The 18,147-nt window shown below is 42.0% G+C and overlaps 2 protein-coding genes across 2 annotated transcripts; both read right to left on the reverse strand.

Moving 5' to 3' along the window:
- Positions 1-4,461: 4,461 nt before the first annotated feature.
- On the reverse strand, positions 4,462-10,192 carry grinab (glutamate receptor, ionotropic, N-methyl D-aspartate-associated protein 1b (glutamate binding)). The gene is made up of 7 exons (XM_080500658.1): positions 9,854-10,192; positions 8,933-9,262; positions 8,735-8,838; positions 7,678-7,878; positions 7,029-7,157; positions 6,788-6,931; positions 4,462-5,633 (listed from the first exon to the last, which is right to left on the reverse strand). Exons 2-7 carry the CDS (start codon positions 9,204-9,206, stop codon positions 5,481-5,483), a joined length of 1,005 nt encoding a protein of 334 aa, XP_080356784.1. The 5' UTR covers positions 9,207-9,262; positions 9,854-10,192; the 3' UTR covers positions 4,462-5,480.
- Positions 10,193-11,986: 1,794 nt separating this feature from the next.
- On the reverse strand, positions 11,987-17,261 carry rbm24b (RNA binding motif protein 24b). Its single transcript, XM_080500659.1, has 4 exons — positions 16,924-17,261; positions 16,459-16,582; positions 16,300-16,354; positions 11,987-13,623 (listed from the first exon to the last, which is right to left on the reverse strand). The coding sequence occupies exons 1-4, from the start codon at positions 17,092-17,094 to the stop codon at positions 13,260-13,262; spliced, it is 714 nt and encodes a 237-aa protein (XP_080356785.1). The 5' UTR covers positions 17,095-17,261; the 3' UTR covers positions 11,987-13,259.
- Positions 17,262-18,147: the final 886 nt, after the last annotated feature.

An 18,147-nucleotide genomic window follows, 5' to 3' on the forward strand; every position in this document is an offset into this window, starting at 1 on the left:
CATCAGTTCACTGTAATATGTGTCCCTTATAACATGTCTCCTGTAACATCTGTCCACTATAACATCTGTCCACTATAACATCAGTTCACTGTAACATCTGTCCACTATTACATCAGTTCACTGTAACATTTGTCCCCTATAACATTTGTCCCTTATAACATGTCTCCTGTAACATCTGTCCACTATAACATCTGTCCACTATAACATCAGTTCACTGTAACATATGTCCACTATAACATCTGTCCACTATAACATATGTCCACTATAACATATGTCCACTATAACATCTGTCCCCTATAACATCCATTCACTGTAACATCTGTCCCCTATAACATGTCTCCTGTAACATCTGTCCCCTCTAACATCTGTCCATGATAACATATTTTCTCTGTAACATCTGTCTCCATAACATCTGTCCTCTGGAACATCGAAACTAAAATTACAGCTTGTTAATATTTAGAAACATTTTTTAATGAGATTGCACAGCAGTTATATAATCCCCTATAATCAATACATTCTCAATGTAATAGCATTTAGGGACACACTTCACCCCTTTTCACTCGTGTTTAGTCACATTACTCCTCAGTACTTGCCGCTTTGCTCGATGTTCACTTTATCCTGCAGGCCAATCAGCATGGCTTGGTTAGTAGAGTGGCTTGACTCCTAATCCCAAGGTTAACAACTCAATTGCCATCTTGACCTTTGTGAGCGTCCTTGAGCTAGACACTAATGTGCAATTCCTCTTACATAACAGCTGTTGCCATGACTGTGTGAATGAGATGTTTATGGAAATGTACACTGAGACTCTTCGAGTGACCTAATGAATGTAAAATAGATTTATAGTATCATGTGCAGGCTTTCTTCATATATCTGTTGGTTCTTATGGACTGTAAAATACTCTTCACAGTATTGTCAGAGTCAGACCTGACCTCCCCGCAGATTAAAAGCACGGTCCAGAAAACTCAACAGATCAGCAGCAATCTCAGCCAAACGTTGAGCTTCAAATTCAGCTTGTGATCTCATTTATTCTACTCTCTTCTTTAAATCTCGGCTGATTGTAACATATTTGCATTTTGAACCCACACATTGAATCCGAATATGGTAATCAATGCAAATCAAACAAAGATTGAAAAGAAAGGACCGTCTCAAAACAAATGGTAGATTCCAGTCTGGTAATGTTTTGATTTGCATTTTATTGCTGTTGCTTTACAGCCTTTGACGACCAGAGGAGGAGAGGCTTTTGGTCCTTCTCTGCCATGCAGCACAGGCAGGTGAGCACAACCAGCAGGTCCTTCTGAAGTTGAATTGGTGCTCTGGTTAAAATCACCCTCCTCAGGAAGTCCGGGTCGTTGAGGTCAACGTCCGCGGACCTGTATTCGGCAGGACTCCGCTTCAGGATCCCGTAGGTGTTGATGATGAACTCGGTGAACGGAGGATGGAGTTGTGGCTTGAAGCCGTGCTGCCGCAGCGTCGCCATGATCTGCTCGTGCCTCTGAGAGAGATGCATCCGGTAGCCTCCGTCCACCCTCCCCGTCAGCGGGTGTGTGCTCACCTGGAAAACACAAAAAAAAACAATAACTCCGATTTTCTTCCTCAGTCTTCCAACACAATTTTACAGGGCTGATTCGATGATATCACAATAGTTGCTGTTAGATGTAAAAAGAAAATGAATAATATTGAAAAGGCAGATTATTTTGGGGGGTTTTTCTGAACACACAAAATATCAAGCATCTTTGAAATTTCGACAGTGACAATTCTGGCCTCCATACTTGATTTTTATGACGTGGAAGCCAAAATTTATTAATGATAAAAGTGAAAATGTTTGAGTGTAATCTTGTGCGCGTACAGTTTTGTGGTTATTAGATGCTGCCAATAACCAGTATTGTTTCTTACGTCGATGATCTTGTGGTCTATGTTGAGCACTGTGAAACCATAGAATCTCTTTTGGCCTTGGAAAACATAGGACAGGATCCTTTTATCCAGCTGATAGGCAACCTCTCCCAACAGCCTCTGTTGGTCTGTAATTAAAAGATGAAATCAAAAAAAAGAAAGAAAAAAGTCGAAATCAATACAGAAAGTACAAACATTACTGTGACTCCTGTATACAGCTGCTGATTTAACTAGTTACCTTCAGCAGGAATGTCAATCTGGCTGCTCTCGAGGTTTCTCTGGTCGTTTGTGAACGTGAACATGGAGCTTTGGACGAGTGATCTGAAGTCAATGGGAGACGAAGTTCGAGGTTCGGCCTCCAAATTGTTTTGCCTTGTGTTTTCCTGGAAAAGGTCCGTGTTGAGGTTTGTTTCGCCCCAAAGGGCTGTTTCTGTGTCTGAGAACACACAAACAAAACAATAAAATATATATTGTTTCCCTGTTTCCTTATTAATTCTCAGAATATATATTAAAAAAAAAACATTGATGTTATTCTAACACAGCAGAGTCGATGAGACTGAAGAGGAAGCTCATTTTCACTGCTGTTGCTTTTATGTTCTGTTTATCATGACTATTTGGTGTCCCCTTTTTTCAGTACAACCTCACCGACACGATTCTACAATTATTTCTTCATTGTGACACACTGGAGGAACATACTAAACCTAAAAGATATTTCTTTGCATATTGCAACTAGGTCATTACACAAATCAATGTGGAATGTATAAAAATCTGTAACAAATTCAATAGAAAATATAGACCATTGTATAAATACTATATAATAAATGAATACTATTGATTTTATCTTATATTTCACTATGAGAAGATGCTAAAACTGGAATGTTTGGTATCATTTTTTTCAGGACAACCTGACCTATTTGATTCTTCAATTATTTATTCGTTTGGAAATACTGAATGAACATACTAGATGTAGAAAAATACAAAATATGCAACAAAAATTACAAAATATGAGCAAGAAAAAGATAGATTTTGATATAGACACGCATAAACATGAAATAAAAGATAAATTAAGGCATATCTAATCGAATTCTTTCAAAAAAAGTTACAAGTTACGTGTGTAAATGGGTTTTCACGCGACAGGCGCATGTTCTAATGAGTCGCGGGGGAACAGGCGGCGCTCAGAGCGAGAGGTGAGAGACAGGCATGTTGGTGGAATGGATTGAAACTGTGACTGATCATAGACCTGCACAAACTAACTAATACAATTGGTTATTAACGGCTCCAACCGCCCACCGAGCGCGGCCGACATCATCACGTTTTGTTTTCACCATAAATCTGGTTTTACTTGGTCTATCGACACGATTCAGGGGCTGGCGGGAAGCTTCAAGTCTGCCCTTAACAGACATGGTGGATATGGAGGCTCACAAATTGACCGAATTATTACTATTTCTATTAGAAACACATATTCACACACCAATAGCTGCAGGAAAAACACAAAGGCAACGGATGGAGAAAATATAATCATAAAGTTTGACCCCCCCCACCGGATTACAATCACACATTTGTTTGCTGTATGTTTAATACTACAAATTGATCTTACTTGATATTTTCACGTTTAATGTATTGACCTGGCCTGACTGGGGGCGAGTGGACTGTTATCATCCAGACACATTTGAACTACTTTTCTTTGAGTATTTGGAGGCCACAGCTTTTCCAAGACAGAAAACCGTTGCTGCCATCTAGTGGAACAAAAAAAGAAAAGAAAACAGAAAAGAATCATACTGAAGTCGTCCATGGAGAGACTGCTGCTCTGCCGGTCATCAAGTGTTCTCCAAGGTCTCCGCTCCGCTTCCAGCGTCTCGTTTGTCATCATTAACGGGATCTTGGCCATGTGTCGCAAAATAAAAACACTAGCGTTGTGACGTCATATGCAAATTAGGCACTCAGCCAGGATGGAAATAAGAAACTGCTCACCTCCTTTTCAGTTCCCTTTACATTCTCATAGAATCGTGTGAACGCTGGAAGATATTTCACAGTTACTTTCCAGTGTTCTGTATGTTTTTGGCTTCACTTCTACATTTTTTTATCCGATTTTGACCATTTTAACATCAAGACATGCAACAGGGTGCATTTCTGCATAATCCAAAGCTATGAAAAAAAAAAAGGATTATTGAATTTTGCTGTGTGGTTAAAAGTTTCCACACGGATGTTTTGCATGAACTCACCTGCTGGATTCTTTGCAACGTGTCTGGGTTAGCCAATTATGGGTGTCGGTGATTATTCTTACCTGGCTTAACTTGCTGCATGTGTTAAACGTGTTGCTCGTAGTATATACTCCAAACGAGAGAAAAATGTAGGAGGTGGTCTGGAGCCATTTTGCCAGACAATGACCATCAAATCTAAATTCAAATCCGACCTATATGCAAATTTCCACAAAGGTTTGAGCATGTTTAAGCTGTCAAAAAACACAGAAGCTTCAGCAGTAGAAGAAGAAAGTTAAGTAATAATCTCTCTTTCAGCCACAGAAATATGAGAAACGTTTCCCAAAATCACAAGGACGCAGACGTGTGGTTTTCTTTTCCTTTTACCAGGAAACTTTTACTCCATACAAAGAAGAGACATCAGATTTATAAAAGTTCAATACTTCAAAGCATGACAGTTAATCATTGTGGAAATTAATGCAACGGAAACACCAAAATAGTTTAACTTAGTACTGAGATTAAAGTGTTATCAGTGGATGATGGTGGCTTGGTTGTCATGGAGACACAGCAGTAGAAGCTTATCGGCTGTTAGGAATTCATCCACTGACTCTATAGCCCTTTTCATCCCGGCTTGGTTCACCATGTTTCACTTTTGACCTCGGAAGAGTTTGACTAAACAATCCCAACGTTCACCTACTGGCTTTAACTACTTGACGGAGACGTCCAGGCGGACGACAAGTCTCACAAGAGACGCATTAAAAAGCACAACGTCCAATAAACCCATGCTGAATCTATTCCCAGGACTATCAAGCGGATATGGAAACTAAATTGTGTATTTGAAAGCCCTTGAGAACTTCCAGCTGGGATTGCCTCGTCAAACTTGTACAGCAATTTAAGCTCTTTTGCATGACATATGATACAGATTTTAAACAATATTTGTTTTTTTTTATACACATAAAACTCTTAATAAACTTCAAAAGTGCAACTCAGAGCTGTGTTACTCCACCCTGGTCTTGGCAAATCGCTACCCCGTATGTGTTAGATCAGCTCCAGTATTACAGTAAACGTGTGATTATCTGACCAACGCAGACCCATTAATTTGAATCAGGTGTGTCGGAACGGTGGGAGACATCTAGAAGACATGGGGCAGCAGGTCCTCCGTGACCAGGATGGAAAAAAAACCCAAAACAAATAAAAAACCCCAAAACAAAACACTAACTTAGACCATCTACTTATAGTATAATAAATCGACATTTACACTCCAAGCGAAAGCAACCTCAATGAACGCACTACTAAGCAAATCAATTAATAGTGATTATGGGAACCCACTTCGACACGAGAAATTAAAACCTTTCAGCATTTCAATCTTCTAAACTGGCCGCTCCTCTCGGCTCAGCCTCCCCTCGCTCTACCGATGATGGCGAGGATGTAGATGAAGATGTTGATGATGTCCGTGTACAGGTTGAGAGCGGCGAAGACGTACTCCTCGGGGCTCAGGGCCAGCTCCTTGTTTCCCAGCAGCAGCTGCGTGTCCACAGCCAGGAACTGTGGAGAAAGGAGTGTTTTACACCACATGAAAAAGAAAATGATAGTTGTACAATACATACTCCACAAATTAAGCAATTAAAAAAAAAAAAAAAGGCAATCAAAGTAGGAACTATTACAAAAAAACGACAAATCTAGATGAAAGGTGGTCGTTTTGGGAGAATGTCATGAGAAAGCCTGGAGCTTTTCAGAACTTTGCTCAGAGCTCGTCTTCTCCTGGTTTTCCCACTGAATCGTTGGGCGAGTCTGATGCAGTGGACGTCTTCACTCCGTCACCAGGATCTCCCTCGCCGCCGCCGGCTCCGATGCAGGGTTGTAGATCGTGACGCAGTCCTTTTAGAAAACTCTGTCATGGCGGGGAACGGAGTCTGAAACCGTACATTTCCTTCCTTCAAAGCAGTTTTGGCTTCAACTTCCCTCCGTTTCAGGAAAACCTCCAAATGTAGCCTTTGTCCATCAGGATGAAATCCTCCTTTCCTGCCATGCAGGCGGCTCCGTTCTGGGATTTCGGGACCTGGTGTGTCTCTCCATGTCCCGTTTTAGACGGGAGAGGCTCCAAGCCTGTAAATCAGGTCTTCCACAAAAGCCCTGACGGGTTCCTCCATTTTTCTTTTATCACATCGCAGGCTGCCCTCCGGGTCCGTGACCTCAGCATGCCAGGAACAATACGTCGTTATTGTTCATGTTTATGTCTATAAGTCGTATGTTTATAAATGAAAAGCCGCAAAATAAATGAAAAAAGGATGTAACTTTTATGAGCAGTCTAATGACGTTGGCTCAAAACACAAAGCCCAGAAATATTTGTGTAACTATGAAACTACCAGAAGAAAAGACTTTCAAAGATTTGTTCTCAGTGCGTAAAGGAAGTATTGTGGAGTCAAAGTCTACAGGAAGTGTGAAAACAGACGTGAACCACCTAAATCAGAACACTTTCAATGGGTGTGGATGTGTTTGAAGGTGGCCATTTTAATTCCGCCGGTCACAAGCCGTCTGTGGTTTGTGTGTGTGGCTTTTCCTCCCACATTGCAAAAAACATGCATGTTATTGTAACTGGTAATGCTAAATTGACCCCTGAGTCTGTGTCCTGTGAGAGATTTGGCCCATTGATCTGACAAAAAAAAAAAAAGAAGCAAAGTGTAGGTAAAAGAACTCACGCAGGTGAAGAGTAACGCTCCCAGGCCAGCGTAGACGATGTGAAGGATTTGGTTCCGGATGATGATGCAGAGGATGCTGAAGACCAGCAGGACCATGAGGCAGACGAAGAGCACGCCGTGGCAGGAGGTGAAGTCGCATTTGGTCTGCGGGAGAGCGGCAGGGACACAACTTCTTTTAATCAAGGGTGGTATTTGTGTAAGTCACTGTTCGGGGGAGGGGGGACAAGAGGCGGAGACCCACCTGAAGGGAGAAGATGACCACCGTGAAGCACACGAAGGCCGTGATGCCCACGGCCATGACCACCGAGTCGGTGTCGTGGAAGCTGGCGATCATCCCCACCATGTAGGACATGCTGAGGGTCAGGACGGACTGCAAACAGGCAGGACGAATCAGAGATGCAGTGACTGAAGCCTTTCATGACAACAAAAGTATTCTACAAGCCTCCACTATGTTTACATTGCTTTTGGTTTTAAAATGTGTTTATTTAATGATTTGATTTAGCCTCTGCTTATTCCGTTTTATCTTTTCTTTTCAAAAGCATTCACAAAAAAAAAAAAAAAAAAGCCACAATAGGAAGAGCCACCCCTCCTTTCAGGTTTTACACACAAACATTACAAAGACAGCGTCAACACAACCTGTCGTCTCTCGAGCAGGACCTCATTTCATATTTTATCCCGGCAGAATACAGAACGCTCATCCGAAACAGGAAAAACAAAATACCAACTTCACGCTTTCCAACACAATATTGATGCATAATACGGAGTAGTGTTGCACAAACCAAAAGGTAAAATGAACTTCAGTGAACTTCCGGAGCTCAACTCTCGGTTTATGTTTCAATTTCCTTTTTGTGAAAGTAAAAAAAAAAAAAAAAAAGTCTGTGCAGCCTCACCAACGCAATCAGGTTCCAGGGGTGTTGTCGGCGAACGTTTCCACAGCAGCTGATGACGCACACAGAAACGAAGAAGACGGCGTAGGACACCAGGTACGTCCACATGTTCACCATTACGAACCGCTTGACCGCATCCACAAAGGTGAAGACGGCCACGAAGGCGAAGGTGACGGTCAGCTGAGCGGACAACACCAAGAACACCTGGAGAGGAAAGTGGATTATTAGACGCCGTCAGACACGTTTCATTTGGAAAAATCGCAATTTCACAGCAGAAAGTTGAGCAACTAAACCTCACAGGGTGAACTACAGAATGTTTGCTGCGTGGAAGTTCAGCCTGTTTGTCTTATTTTCATTGGATTTCTGCTCTCAATCATTTGGCCCAGGAGACACTCGCACACTTCTCTGTCTTGGGATCTAAACATGGCATGAACACACAATTCCATGGTTTAGAAAGACCCATGAGCAGCACTATGATGTACAGAAATGCATGTCTGACAAGGGTGAAACATCTCCCCGGCCCCAACAGGGAGAGAAATAAGTAACAGGTGAAACGCCGACGTGCTGAAATACAGAACAAACCCAGCAAGTTACTTCAGCTGCTTCTGTCTTTCGTCACAGCAAAAGCAAAATGTCCCAATCCTGAACATTCTCATTGTGACGAACGCAACCCTTAAACCTTAAACCGTAAATGTGTATTTACTTGTGCAAGTCTCATTTTGTTATATTGTGCGAATGAAAAAAAAACAAGTGGTTCTCCTTTTTAAAAGCAGAGTCTTGGAATTTGTGTAGCGTTGAAACATGCTTGAAATCCAGTTGGTGACTCACAACACAACATGTAATTTACACACACACACACACACACACACACACACACACACACACACACACACACACACACACACACACACACACACACACACACACACACACACACACACACACACACACACACACACACACACACACACACACACACACACACACACACACACACACACACACACACACACACACGCCCCCCCATCGGTGTGTGTTTCAGCTCCCGGTCTCTCCTTACCTTTCGGATGAAGGCTCTCCTGATGCTCTTGTTGTCCAACCCAAAGTCAAAGTCTTGATTCTCATGGAAGGGAGGTGGATCTTCCTCGCTGTGGTACACGTCGTCTACAGTGGGCCCCCCCCAAATCAGAACGGTTACGTTGGCACATTCAAAAAAGCGTAAACACAACAACATGTCACCCCGATTGGAGATACTAACCACTGAAGCTGTGGGCCGGTGCGGAGTAGGGGAAGGCGGCGGGGTTCACGTATCCTCCCTGGGGGTTCGGGCCCATCCCGAACGCTCCGGGGACACCGGGGGCGAAGGCAGTCGGCGGCGGGAAAGGCAGACCTCCTGCCCCGGGCATCATCCCGGGCATGTTGGTACCCGGGGAGCTCATGTCAAAAGCCCCCGGGAAGGGTTGATGCCCGGGGAGCGGAGGCTGAGCGGGTCCCGCTTCCAGGAGGGAGTAGTCAGTCTTCTCGGTGGTCATCTCTGCCTTAGACCGGAAGCAGAGACTGATAGGAGCACCTGAATACTGGAATGAGTCTGTGAAGAGAGCGAGAAATGTCACAGGCTGCAAAAAAAAACAAAAAAAAACGCACAACGCTCGAGCCGAACTGACGCGACGTACGTAACGTCAAGAGACGTCACTCGGTGCCACAAGTCTTCCGCTAAAATGTCGTAATCGATGCGCATCGACAGGTTAAATGGAATCAATAGCAAATATGTGTTCACTTCTGTCTGCATCCGAGGCTCACTCGACTTGATTGACCCACAATATGCGGTTAAACGTCGATTTTACGTTCCCTGTTTGACACGAATCGGCCGCGTCTCACCTTCGCAGAGTTTCCGGTGAATGTCGGGAGATTTAGGCCATAAAATGTCACTTTCACTATATTGAAGACCGATAAGCCTCTCAAGAGGGATTTACCACACGGTAAATAGTTATAATCACCGTGGATAACGTCATACAACATTCAAACAAATGCGTGGGGTGTTTAATCAGTATGGACAACGACCAAATCGATAATAGCCATTTTTTCTTTCACACGAAGAAAAAAAAACAAAAAACAGAAGCAAGCAAAAAAAAAAAACGTGTAAAGTTTGGACACCAGCGGGTCGTCAGGTACTACTTACACGGTCTCTACTCGGAGTCAGAACCTCCCGCTGGTCCCGGCGTGTCTGTTGGCAGTAATTTCACAGGTTTTGGGGCTTTGGACGGTAAAGAAAGAAGAAAACTACTAGCTTGAGCTGCAGAACGTGCTGCGTTCACGGACCTCACACGACGGTGGGAAAGATGGGAACATTAACCATTTACCTCCCACTTGGACGCGTTCACTTATTTGGCTTATAAATATTATCATGTAGAGTGCGCGAGTGAGTGAGTTTATTATGTATTTAATACCAGTTTAGCACAAGCATGTCAACTTCATATGTTAAACATTGGCCCGCTTATATTGATAATAAAACACGTGATTACGATACTTTTGGTAATAGCGGAATGCACCGTCTCTTTCTTCATTGTGTCACTTCAATGCGGTGAACTTCAGTAAAACCTAAAGTGAATGGCACCAAGGTTCCTGTAAAATATTACGACAGATCCGGGGGTTCTTGCTCATCCCACATTGTCACGTAAGGAGGAAGGACCCACATTGACCTGCAGGGGGCAGCAGAGTACACTTTCTGTGAGAATAAATAAAGTAAAACACCTCGACCCTGGGGGGGTCTTCAAAAGTCATATGAATGTCAAATATCTGCATTATAATCCAAATCTCGAGTGTCTTATCAGTTTTTCACACAGATATGAAAGTGGGATGTCGTGGATTTAATAAAACAGGGACTTGACCTTAAATCAGCGCAAAAACTGTTCAGGTAGATGTCCTTTTCACAAGATAAGTATATTCCTCTAAAATGCAGATTTACCAGGCATAGGGCTTTTTATGAGGTGTATATCACGTTACAAAGCATCTCATAAAAGAAGCCTTTTCAAACATATTTTAATGATTATCTGCAAAATGCAATTTCATTGATTTTATTTGTGATCTTTTTCAGCCTTGACTTGCAAAGGTTTGCATTGAGGCTGGGATGAAAAAAATGCATTTGCTCCTCAGTTACAAATCAATGTACTTTGACACAGTAAGATGTATATTTATTATGACACGTAAGCTTTCCTTTTGGGTGTGAACAATTATAATTTAGGAGACATAGAGGTTCGTGATGAAGAGGTGAAGAGAGAGATTTCACAAACACCTATATATTGAACCTAAACAGTCAAAACGATTTTATTCCCCATGAACCTCCAAATATGGACATGCAGAACAGTTTAGGAATGTATATAATCAAGCATTTTACAGTGACTTACTGCTACTGACATAATGAATTCTCCTGTTGCTGCTTGGGTTCCTCTTTCTCTTTGGATTTGTTATCAGATTGAATTTCTTGGGAAGGAAATCTGCATAATTTTTATACAATACTGTTTCAAGCTGTTATATACAGTGAGTTGAAAGTGCAAAACACTACACAGATCTGAAAACACTTCCCAATCCAAAAAAACCACTTATTTTTTTTGATCGGTGTTTTCTGACGTTTGTAGTGTTTTGCACTTCCAGCCAACCGTAGTAATAGCACATTTGGTTTAACAACTTTTTTATCATATATATTGCTGTTATCTACAACAGGTTTTTTTAGTATTCATCCAGCTTCTTCTGCATACCTTACACTTTCATATTTTGCACATAGCGTTTTTATTTAAATGTAGTTCCCTTCTCTGTACCTGCTACCCTCTAAAATAAAATTAAAATGAATGAAAACATGTAAAAAGCCCCAGAAACATCTGGAATCTCCTTGCTGTGAGACTAACAATGGGAAATGTAATCCTATCAAATCCTTTATAGCCTACCATTATTATAAATATGCATGCCAAAGAAGCTTTAAATCATGTAAGCATAATCTAATCATAAACTCAATTGTATCTGTATATTCAGATACTGTAAACCAGCAGAATCAAAAGAATGTTCTTACAGAACTTTAATTTCAAACTTTATTATAGTCAAATAGCTTTATGAAGCATAGGAGCTTTCAAGGAAAAACATAGCCCTCTAAAGCAAATGAATTGTGGATAAAAGAAATGTAATGAAAGCAGCGTGTTTTAAAGAATAATAGTCCACATAAATACTAATACACCCTTCTTGTGACAAGTGTCCATCAACTTTAAAGGGTGTGAGAAACGTAGATATTACAGAGGACACAGACAAATAAAAATACAAAAGCTGAAGGTAAATTTTCATTTATTTCCTAAATAAAAGATATGCATTCTTTTTTTTGCATCATGCATGACAAGATAAAATAGGTGCTGCTCTTGCATTAGAAAACATTTTTATGTCTAAAGACATAAAATGTGATCAATTTAAATAGTTAACAGTCATCACTGTACTCATCAAACTGGTCAAGTATAAAAAGTGACATCATAGAGTTACAAATCTAATAGAGACAAGAAGAAGAAAGGCACAGGAAACATAAAGGGATTTGGACTTGATGCTACTTTCCACTCATTGTTTGTTCTTTCTATGGAGTTGCAGTGTTTTGTTCAGCCACATTGGATCCCCATCATCTGTTTTTGATTGAGAGGAAATGCAGCAGCACATGAGGGCACGTTCAATTGTAAGATTTCTTTTTTTCTCTTTACAAACACAAGAAAACAAATAAAGGGTTTATTGCTGTAAGGCTTAATAAATACATAAATAGCATAATTTAAAAGGCACATTACTAGACATTTTATCAAAATGAAAGATTCACATTCAACGGCGTCACCTCCCTTTTGCTTGAGGTGTAATTTTAAGGGAAGAAACACGAGTGCTTTTAACCAACTTTAGCATTTTGTTACATACTATCCAAAAATAAAATTTGAAAAAGAAACTACTTAAAAGGTTTAGATTCTATCTCACTCCAAACTGTTATTTAAAAAAAAAAGAAAAAGAAACGATAAATGTTTTTAATAAAACTTCTCTAAGGACGACTGCATAGCTTTATCTAACAATATAGTGGTCCGAAATGATAGAATATGCTGAAAACTGCATGATGGAGCATGCCGTCCTCATACATGGAAGTGTTTGGGTTAGTTTTCAAAGCAGGGTGGAAGAAACCTGATTATAAGACATGAACGCACGTGGGATTTTTTTTTTGTATACAATTTGACGTCAGTATAAATATAAACTTCAGCAACAGTTGACATGAGGTCCAGTGGGTCAACTTCGGTTAACATTAAATATTATACTGCTGAATAAATATTATATATTATATATATATATCCCCAATAGTGACAAAATACTGATCTCACATAAATATAGAATAATTCCCCATTTGTCTCTACATTTTATTCAGGCTCTCTGGTAGAAGGTCTAAGTTAAAACATGAGAGAGGCAATCCTCGTTTCACCCACCGCTGTCTACTCCTCGTGACGTCACTTCTCCATGGAAGGAGGTCACCTCCCCTTCTTTCTTCTCCACGGTAACCTTCATAGTTTGTTTTGGTTTTTGTTTCTGCTCTACTGCATGCGATCTGTCTGCAGCTGCTGAGGCTGGTACTGGCTGTAAGCCGCGGCAGCCGCCGCCGCCCCCGGGGTGGCGGCGGCGGCCAGCGGCTGCTGCATCGCGTACCCGTACCCGGCCGCGGTCATGTAGCTGGTGGGCGCCGGCGAGGCCGCGTACGGATACTGCTCGTAAGCAGCCGCGGCGGCGGCGGCGGTGGCGGCCGCCGCGGAGTACTGGGCGTACGCGGCACCGGTATAGTCAAGGTACGGGGACGTGGCGGCGGCCGCGGCCGTCGCCGTGGCGGCGGAAGATTGGACGTGAGGGATCATCACACTGGGCTGGACAAAGGCTTGAGGGTAGACGTAGTGAGCAGGGATCCTGCGGGAAATGTAAAAAAATCATACGTATTCAGAGCAAAGCCGCGGCTGGTGATCCCATCAGGGCTGAAACTAACAGTCTGGAAAACAAGAAAAACCAACAGGTGCCAAATATGTCAATCCAGTCCTCAGAACACAGCAAATCCATTCATTAAGAACTGAAAAACAACAAAAAAAACCAAAACCCTACCTAGAAATGAAAAGTTAAAAAGCAGCAAAACCACAAAGAAACACAAGCGCAGCTTTTAATATATAAGAAACATAAAAAAACAAAATAACAGCACCAGGATCTGAAACACACTGAGGCATTAAAAAAAAAAGGAGACACAGCCAAGCTCGGCACCCAGTGTTTCACGGAAAACCATATTTGACAAAATGCGAGCTTTATCGCAAAAAAAAGAAAAGAAAACAACAACAACAACAACAACCCACCGCAACTTCTCAATACAAGAGAAAGACATCATTGTGTCCACATACTGCCACTCCAACACCACACATACGGGCATGCCCACGCATGTTAGCAGGTTTGTAAACACAAACAAAATGTGGCAAGAAGAAGAAGGCCGTGTCTTTTAAAGAGCTGCAAATAGTGCAATAAATCCCAACGCTGTGGATTTAACCAGTCGTATTGGGCCCTATGAAGCCCCGGTGTGTGTCGTTATATGAATGGAAAGAATGCGCAGGAGATAAGAGCAGCCATTGGGATCTAAATGCATTTATACGAGCTTTTGTATCTGGGTAAAAAAAAAAAAAAAATTCGATCCCGATTTAAACTTGGTGTTGAAATCCCTGGCAGTAAATATATATATATATATATATATACGGGGGGAGCAGGTGTGACATGTATCCGTCCTCCTTCCCCCTCTTCCAGGCACACAGACATCCACACGCCAACTTGACTGACAAGGGAGGCTGGGAGCTATTTTTTGCTCCCCTTGTCTCCAAAGGACGAGCTGATTTGTCTCCTTCAGGAACACATGGCAGAGCTGTTAACGGGCTGAACCGCCGGTTTTTCGTTTTGACGCAAAGAGAACTCAAAAAAGGGACGAGCGTCTAAATGTGCAACAAGTTGCAAAACTTTTTTTGTATGTTGGTTTTAATACAACCAATCGACTAGATTTCTTTATGACGACAATCTACAAACACGCACGATCAACATGATCACGGGAACTATACTTTGCTGTCAAAAAAACCTTCAAATGACATAAAGTGCACAGTTGACTTTGTTGAAGGAGACGGGATGAACGTTTTTTTTTTTTTTTTTTTTGCCGAGAGCTAAATAAAGGTACTTTGTGAACCACCAGGACACATGGGTAATCCCCGGCGCATAACCCAGAGGCTGCGTGGCCGCGTGGCTCTGCCCACCTGTCGTCCACAGCCTGCGCCATTCATTATTAACGGCGCTGCCGTTTTCCGTCTGAATTTGAGAGGCCGTGCGGATCAGTGTGGCCAACAGCTGCTGCCCGACACACCAGAACATCTCCCGTTTCCAAACCAGTTAACACAGAGGCTGCGTCACCCTTTTTTTTCTTCATTTGAATGACTCCAAAGCCAATTCATAAACCATACAGTTGTCTAAAAAAAATCTATTTCTATTGATTTAACACTATATTAGACATTTAAACCACACCGACGTGGGCTTTTTCTTGGTTTTTCAGCATTTTTTTTTTTGGTATTTTCACACTGCGTCTTCACTGCACAAACCCATGAATTCTTAATTAGCTCAATATCGTGTACCTGTGGATGTAAGCTTCAAGTGAAAGCAATAGGTTAATGAAAACACAGCATCATGGGTAAGGGGGGGGGGGGGTAATATCAGGGGAAAAAAAGAAAAAAAACAATTCCCACATGCAAGCCAGTGTTTTGTTTTGTTTTGTTGTAGGGGATGGATTTTGAGATGAACACACTGTGAGTGCTCATCAGCCCCCCTTTGACAACAAAACGCAATCAACTCAATGTTAACTTGAAACTAGGGGGGGGGATAAAAATGGAACCACAGGCTAAAGCACAATCATTAAAAAAAAGGAAAAGAAATCAACACCCCATTGCAGAGTTATATCTCCCTATCAAAACCCATAGAACTCTGCATTAAAAAAGAAAGACACTCCTGAACGGCCCGACCCCACTGCAAGTAGAAATAAGCACACAAGTTAAGCTGAACACCACATCATACTGAAAACAAGGCACACACACCAATCTATGTACTATGAAAAACTGGAAAAAAAAAGACAGAAGACTTCCATGCATCTAGTCACCATTTCAGCTCGTTTGTGTATGTCAGAGTATACAGGTAACTTTAGCGCTCTGCCCAATGCAGACTCAGCTATTCCTCAAATCATCATGTCCCTTCATCAGCTATTTTAACCGTAACCGACCCTGTCAGATCAGAAGAGAGATAGACAACATCATCAATTCAAATCCTGGAACAAAAAAACAAAAAAACAAAAACAAAAAAGAAGCGCTCAACCCAGAGCAGAGGAGCACACATGAAAAACACTCACATGTCCTCATTCAGGAATGAAATAGGAGGAGGCAATGATACATACATGTTGAAAAAACAATTGCAACAACATTTACATACAGTTATCAAAAAGACATGGGCAGTTTCCTTTTTTTCCAATTAATGCAGACAGATATTGAAAGTTGTGCGTGGAGGGAATTGTGCCGCGTCACATACCCGTAAGGTCTTTGGATGAACGCCGGGTGGATCTGAGGGACGCCAAACGCAAACCCTGGAATTAAAAAAAGAAAAGAAGAAGAGACCAGAATTGAGAAGGTACAGTTAGGTTGGCTGGTTTCCTCCACTCTCTCCTCAGCTGATGATCTGCCCTCTCACCTGGCTGGATGACCCTTGGCTTTGCACCCAGATAGGCCAGGTTCACGTTGGCCTTCCTGCCATCTATTATGGGGTTGGGGTCCTTGCAGGCCCGGTCGGCCGAGGCCCGGTCGGCCATGGTGACCTGGAGGGGGCAAACCCATCTTCATCTCACTTTAATGAACCTATCGGATGTCTGGCAAACGCGTTCACGTTGATGCAAAACCCGAGTCGGATCCTATTCCAGTGGATTTAATTAGTCAGTCTTTGAGATGAAGGTTCTTGTTTCCTGTGTTTGAATGGCGCTCTATAAATACATATAAAACTTCTTAGTAAGTTAATCTAACAGTCTCTGGGAAATGTTCTTGTTTATATTTGTAACCTAGAACAAGAAAAATACCCCCCCCCCCTTTTTTTTTTTACAGCTTATATAAAACAGTCCATCCACGTGTGCTGTCGGCCCAATACTCGAGTGATTCAACTTACAAATCCATAGCCCCTGGACTTCCCGGTCTGCCGGTCAGTGATCACCACAGCCTCCTCGATGTCTCCGAACACCTCGAAGTACTTCCTCAGGCTGGAGTCCGTGGTGTGGTAGGGGAGACCCCCCACGAAGATCTTGGTGAAGGTGGTGTCTTTCTGTGACGAGTGCATCATTGGGAAGGAAAAGTGCTCCAAGTGCCTTTTCTTTATTTATTTGTTGTTGTTTTTTGCCTCCGTGGAGTTTGAAGGCGAAGATAATAAAATAAATAGAGCGTTTCTGAGTCGGACGGTGTGCAGCGACCCTGCTGGAGTGACTGAGCCTGGAGGAGGAGGAGGAGGAGGAGGACACCTGTTAGTTTGTTGTGAAGGCTCGCCAGTTGTCAGTGTGTGTGTGTGTGTGTGTGTGTGTGTGTGTGTGTGTGTGTGTGTGTGTGTGTGTGTGTGTGTGTGTGTGTGTGACACAGATACTTTAAACTCCACCTCCAGATCCAGATCCAGATCCAGGCCGGCGATCACACTAAAATATCATGAGGACAAAGTGTGCATGAGCTGGAGAAAAAAAGAAAACACACACACACACACACACACACACACACGCACACACACACACACACACACCGCAGTTTTCCTGGTCAATCACTCCTGGACGTGACGGGTTGTCATTAGACAAGACACGTGGTTCTAGAGTTATTATTCAGCTCTATGATTGGACGCTTCTGCGTGTCACGTGACAAATCCTAACTATTTACTAACTTTTATAAGGAACAAGTATGTACACTTGTCATTAACATATATGGCCGAGTTATGAAGTTCACTGGCTCTTAAAAAAAAATACATTTATATTTCCAGGCCCTTTGTAAGGTAAACAACCCACAACCATGTTAATCAATCAGACCAGAGGTCTGCAACCTTCTTGATCATTAGTCGTTTTTGTCACTTTCGACCAAACCAAATTTAATTGGAGCATTTAAAACGAGACTAACTTCACTCTTAAAGTTTCATCTATAGTCGATATATGAACATAAACTGTCTTGTGTTGCAAGAAGTCTGAATTAGAATTCAGGATGGTTAACATGGCATTACATTCTCAGCTGTTTTTGTACCCGATATTTTGGAGATTTCAACATATTTTTAAGACAATTTCGAAATTTGTTTTCATTTCGAAATCCTAGTCATGTTAGGGTTCTTCAAACTGTTCTTTTCCCCCACTTCCTTATGGTTTTAGGT

Source organism: Blennius ocellaris, assembly GCF_963422515.1.
Source record: "Blennius ocellaris genome assembly, chromosome: 8".
NCBI lineage: Eukaryota > Metazoa > Chordata > Actinopteri > Blenniiformes > Blenniidae > Blennius > Blennius ocellaris.

Excerpts from the sequence above, each read along its gene's own strand:
- grinab (XM_080500658.1), bottom strand. The coding sequence starts at position 9,206 with ATGACCACCGAGAAGACTGACTACTCCCTCCTGGAAGCGGGACCCGCT. Across the intron at positions 8,839-8,932 it reads ACCGGCCCACAGCTTCAGTG|ACGACGTGTACCACAGCGAG; the intron begins GTTAGTATCTCC and ends GGCCCACTGTAG. Across the intron at positions 6,932-7,028 it reads TGGTCATCTTCTCCCTTCAG|ACCAAATGCGACTTCACCTC; the intron begins GTGGGTCTCCGC and ends GCTCTCCCGCAG.
- rbm24b (XM_080500659.1), bottom strand. The coding sequence starts at position 17,094 with ATGATGCACTCGTCACAGAAAGACACCACCTTCACCAAGATCTTCGTG. Across the intron at positions 16,583-16,923 it reads AGTCCAGGGGCTATGGATTT|GTCACCATGGCCGACCGGGC; the intron begins GTAAGTTGAATC and ends TGCCCCCTCCAG. Across the intron at positions 16,355-16,458 it reads GCCAAGGGTCATCCAGCCAG|GGTTTGCGTTTGGCGTCCCT; the intron begins GTGAGAGGGCAG and ends TTTTAATTCCAG.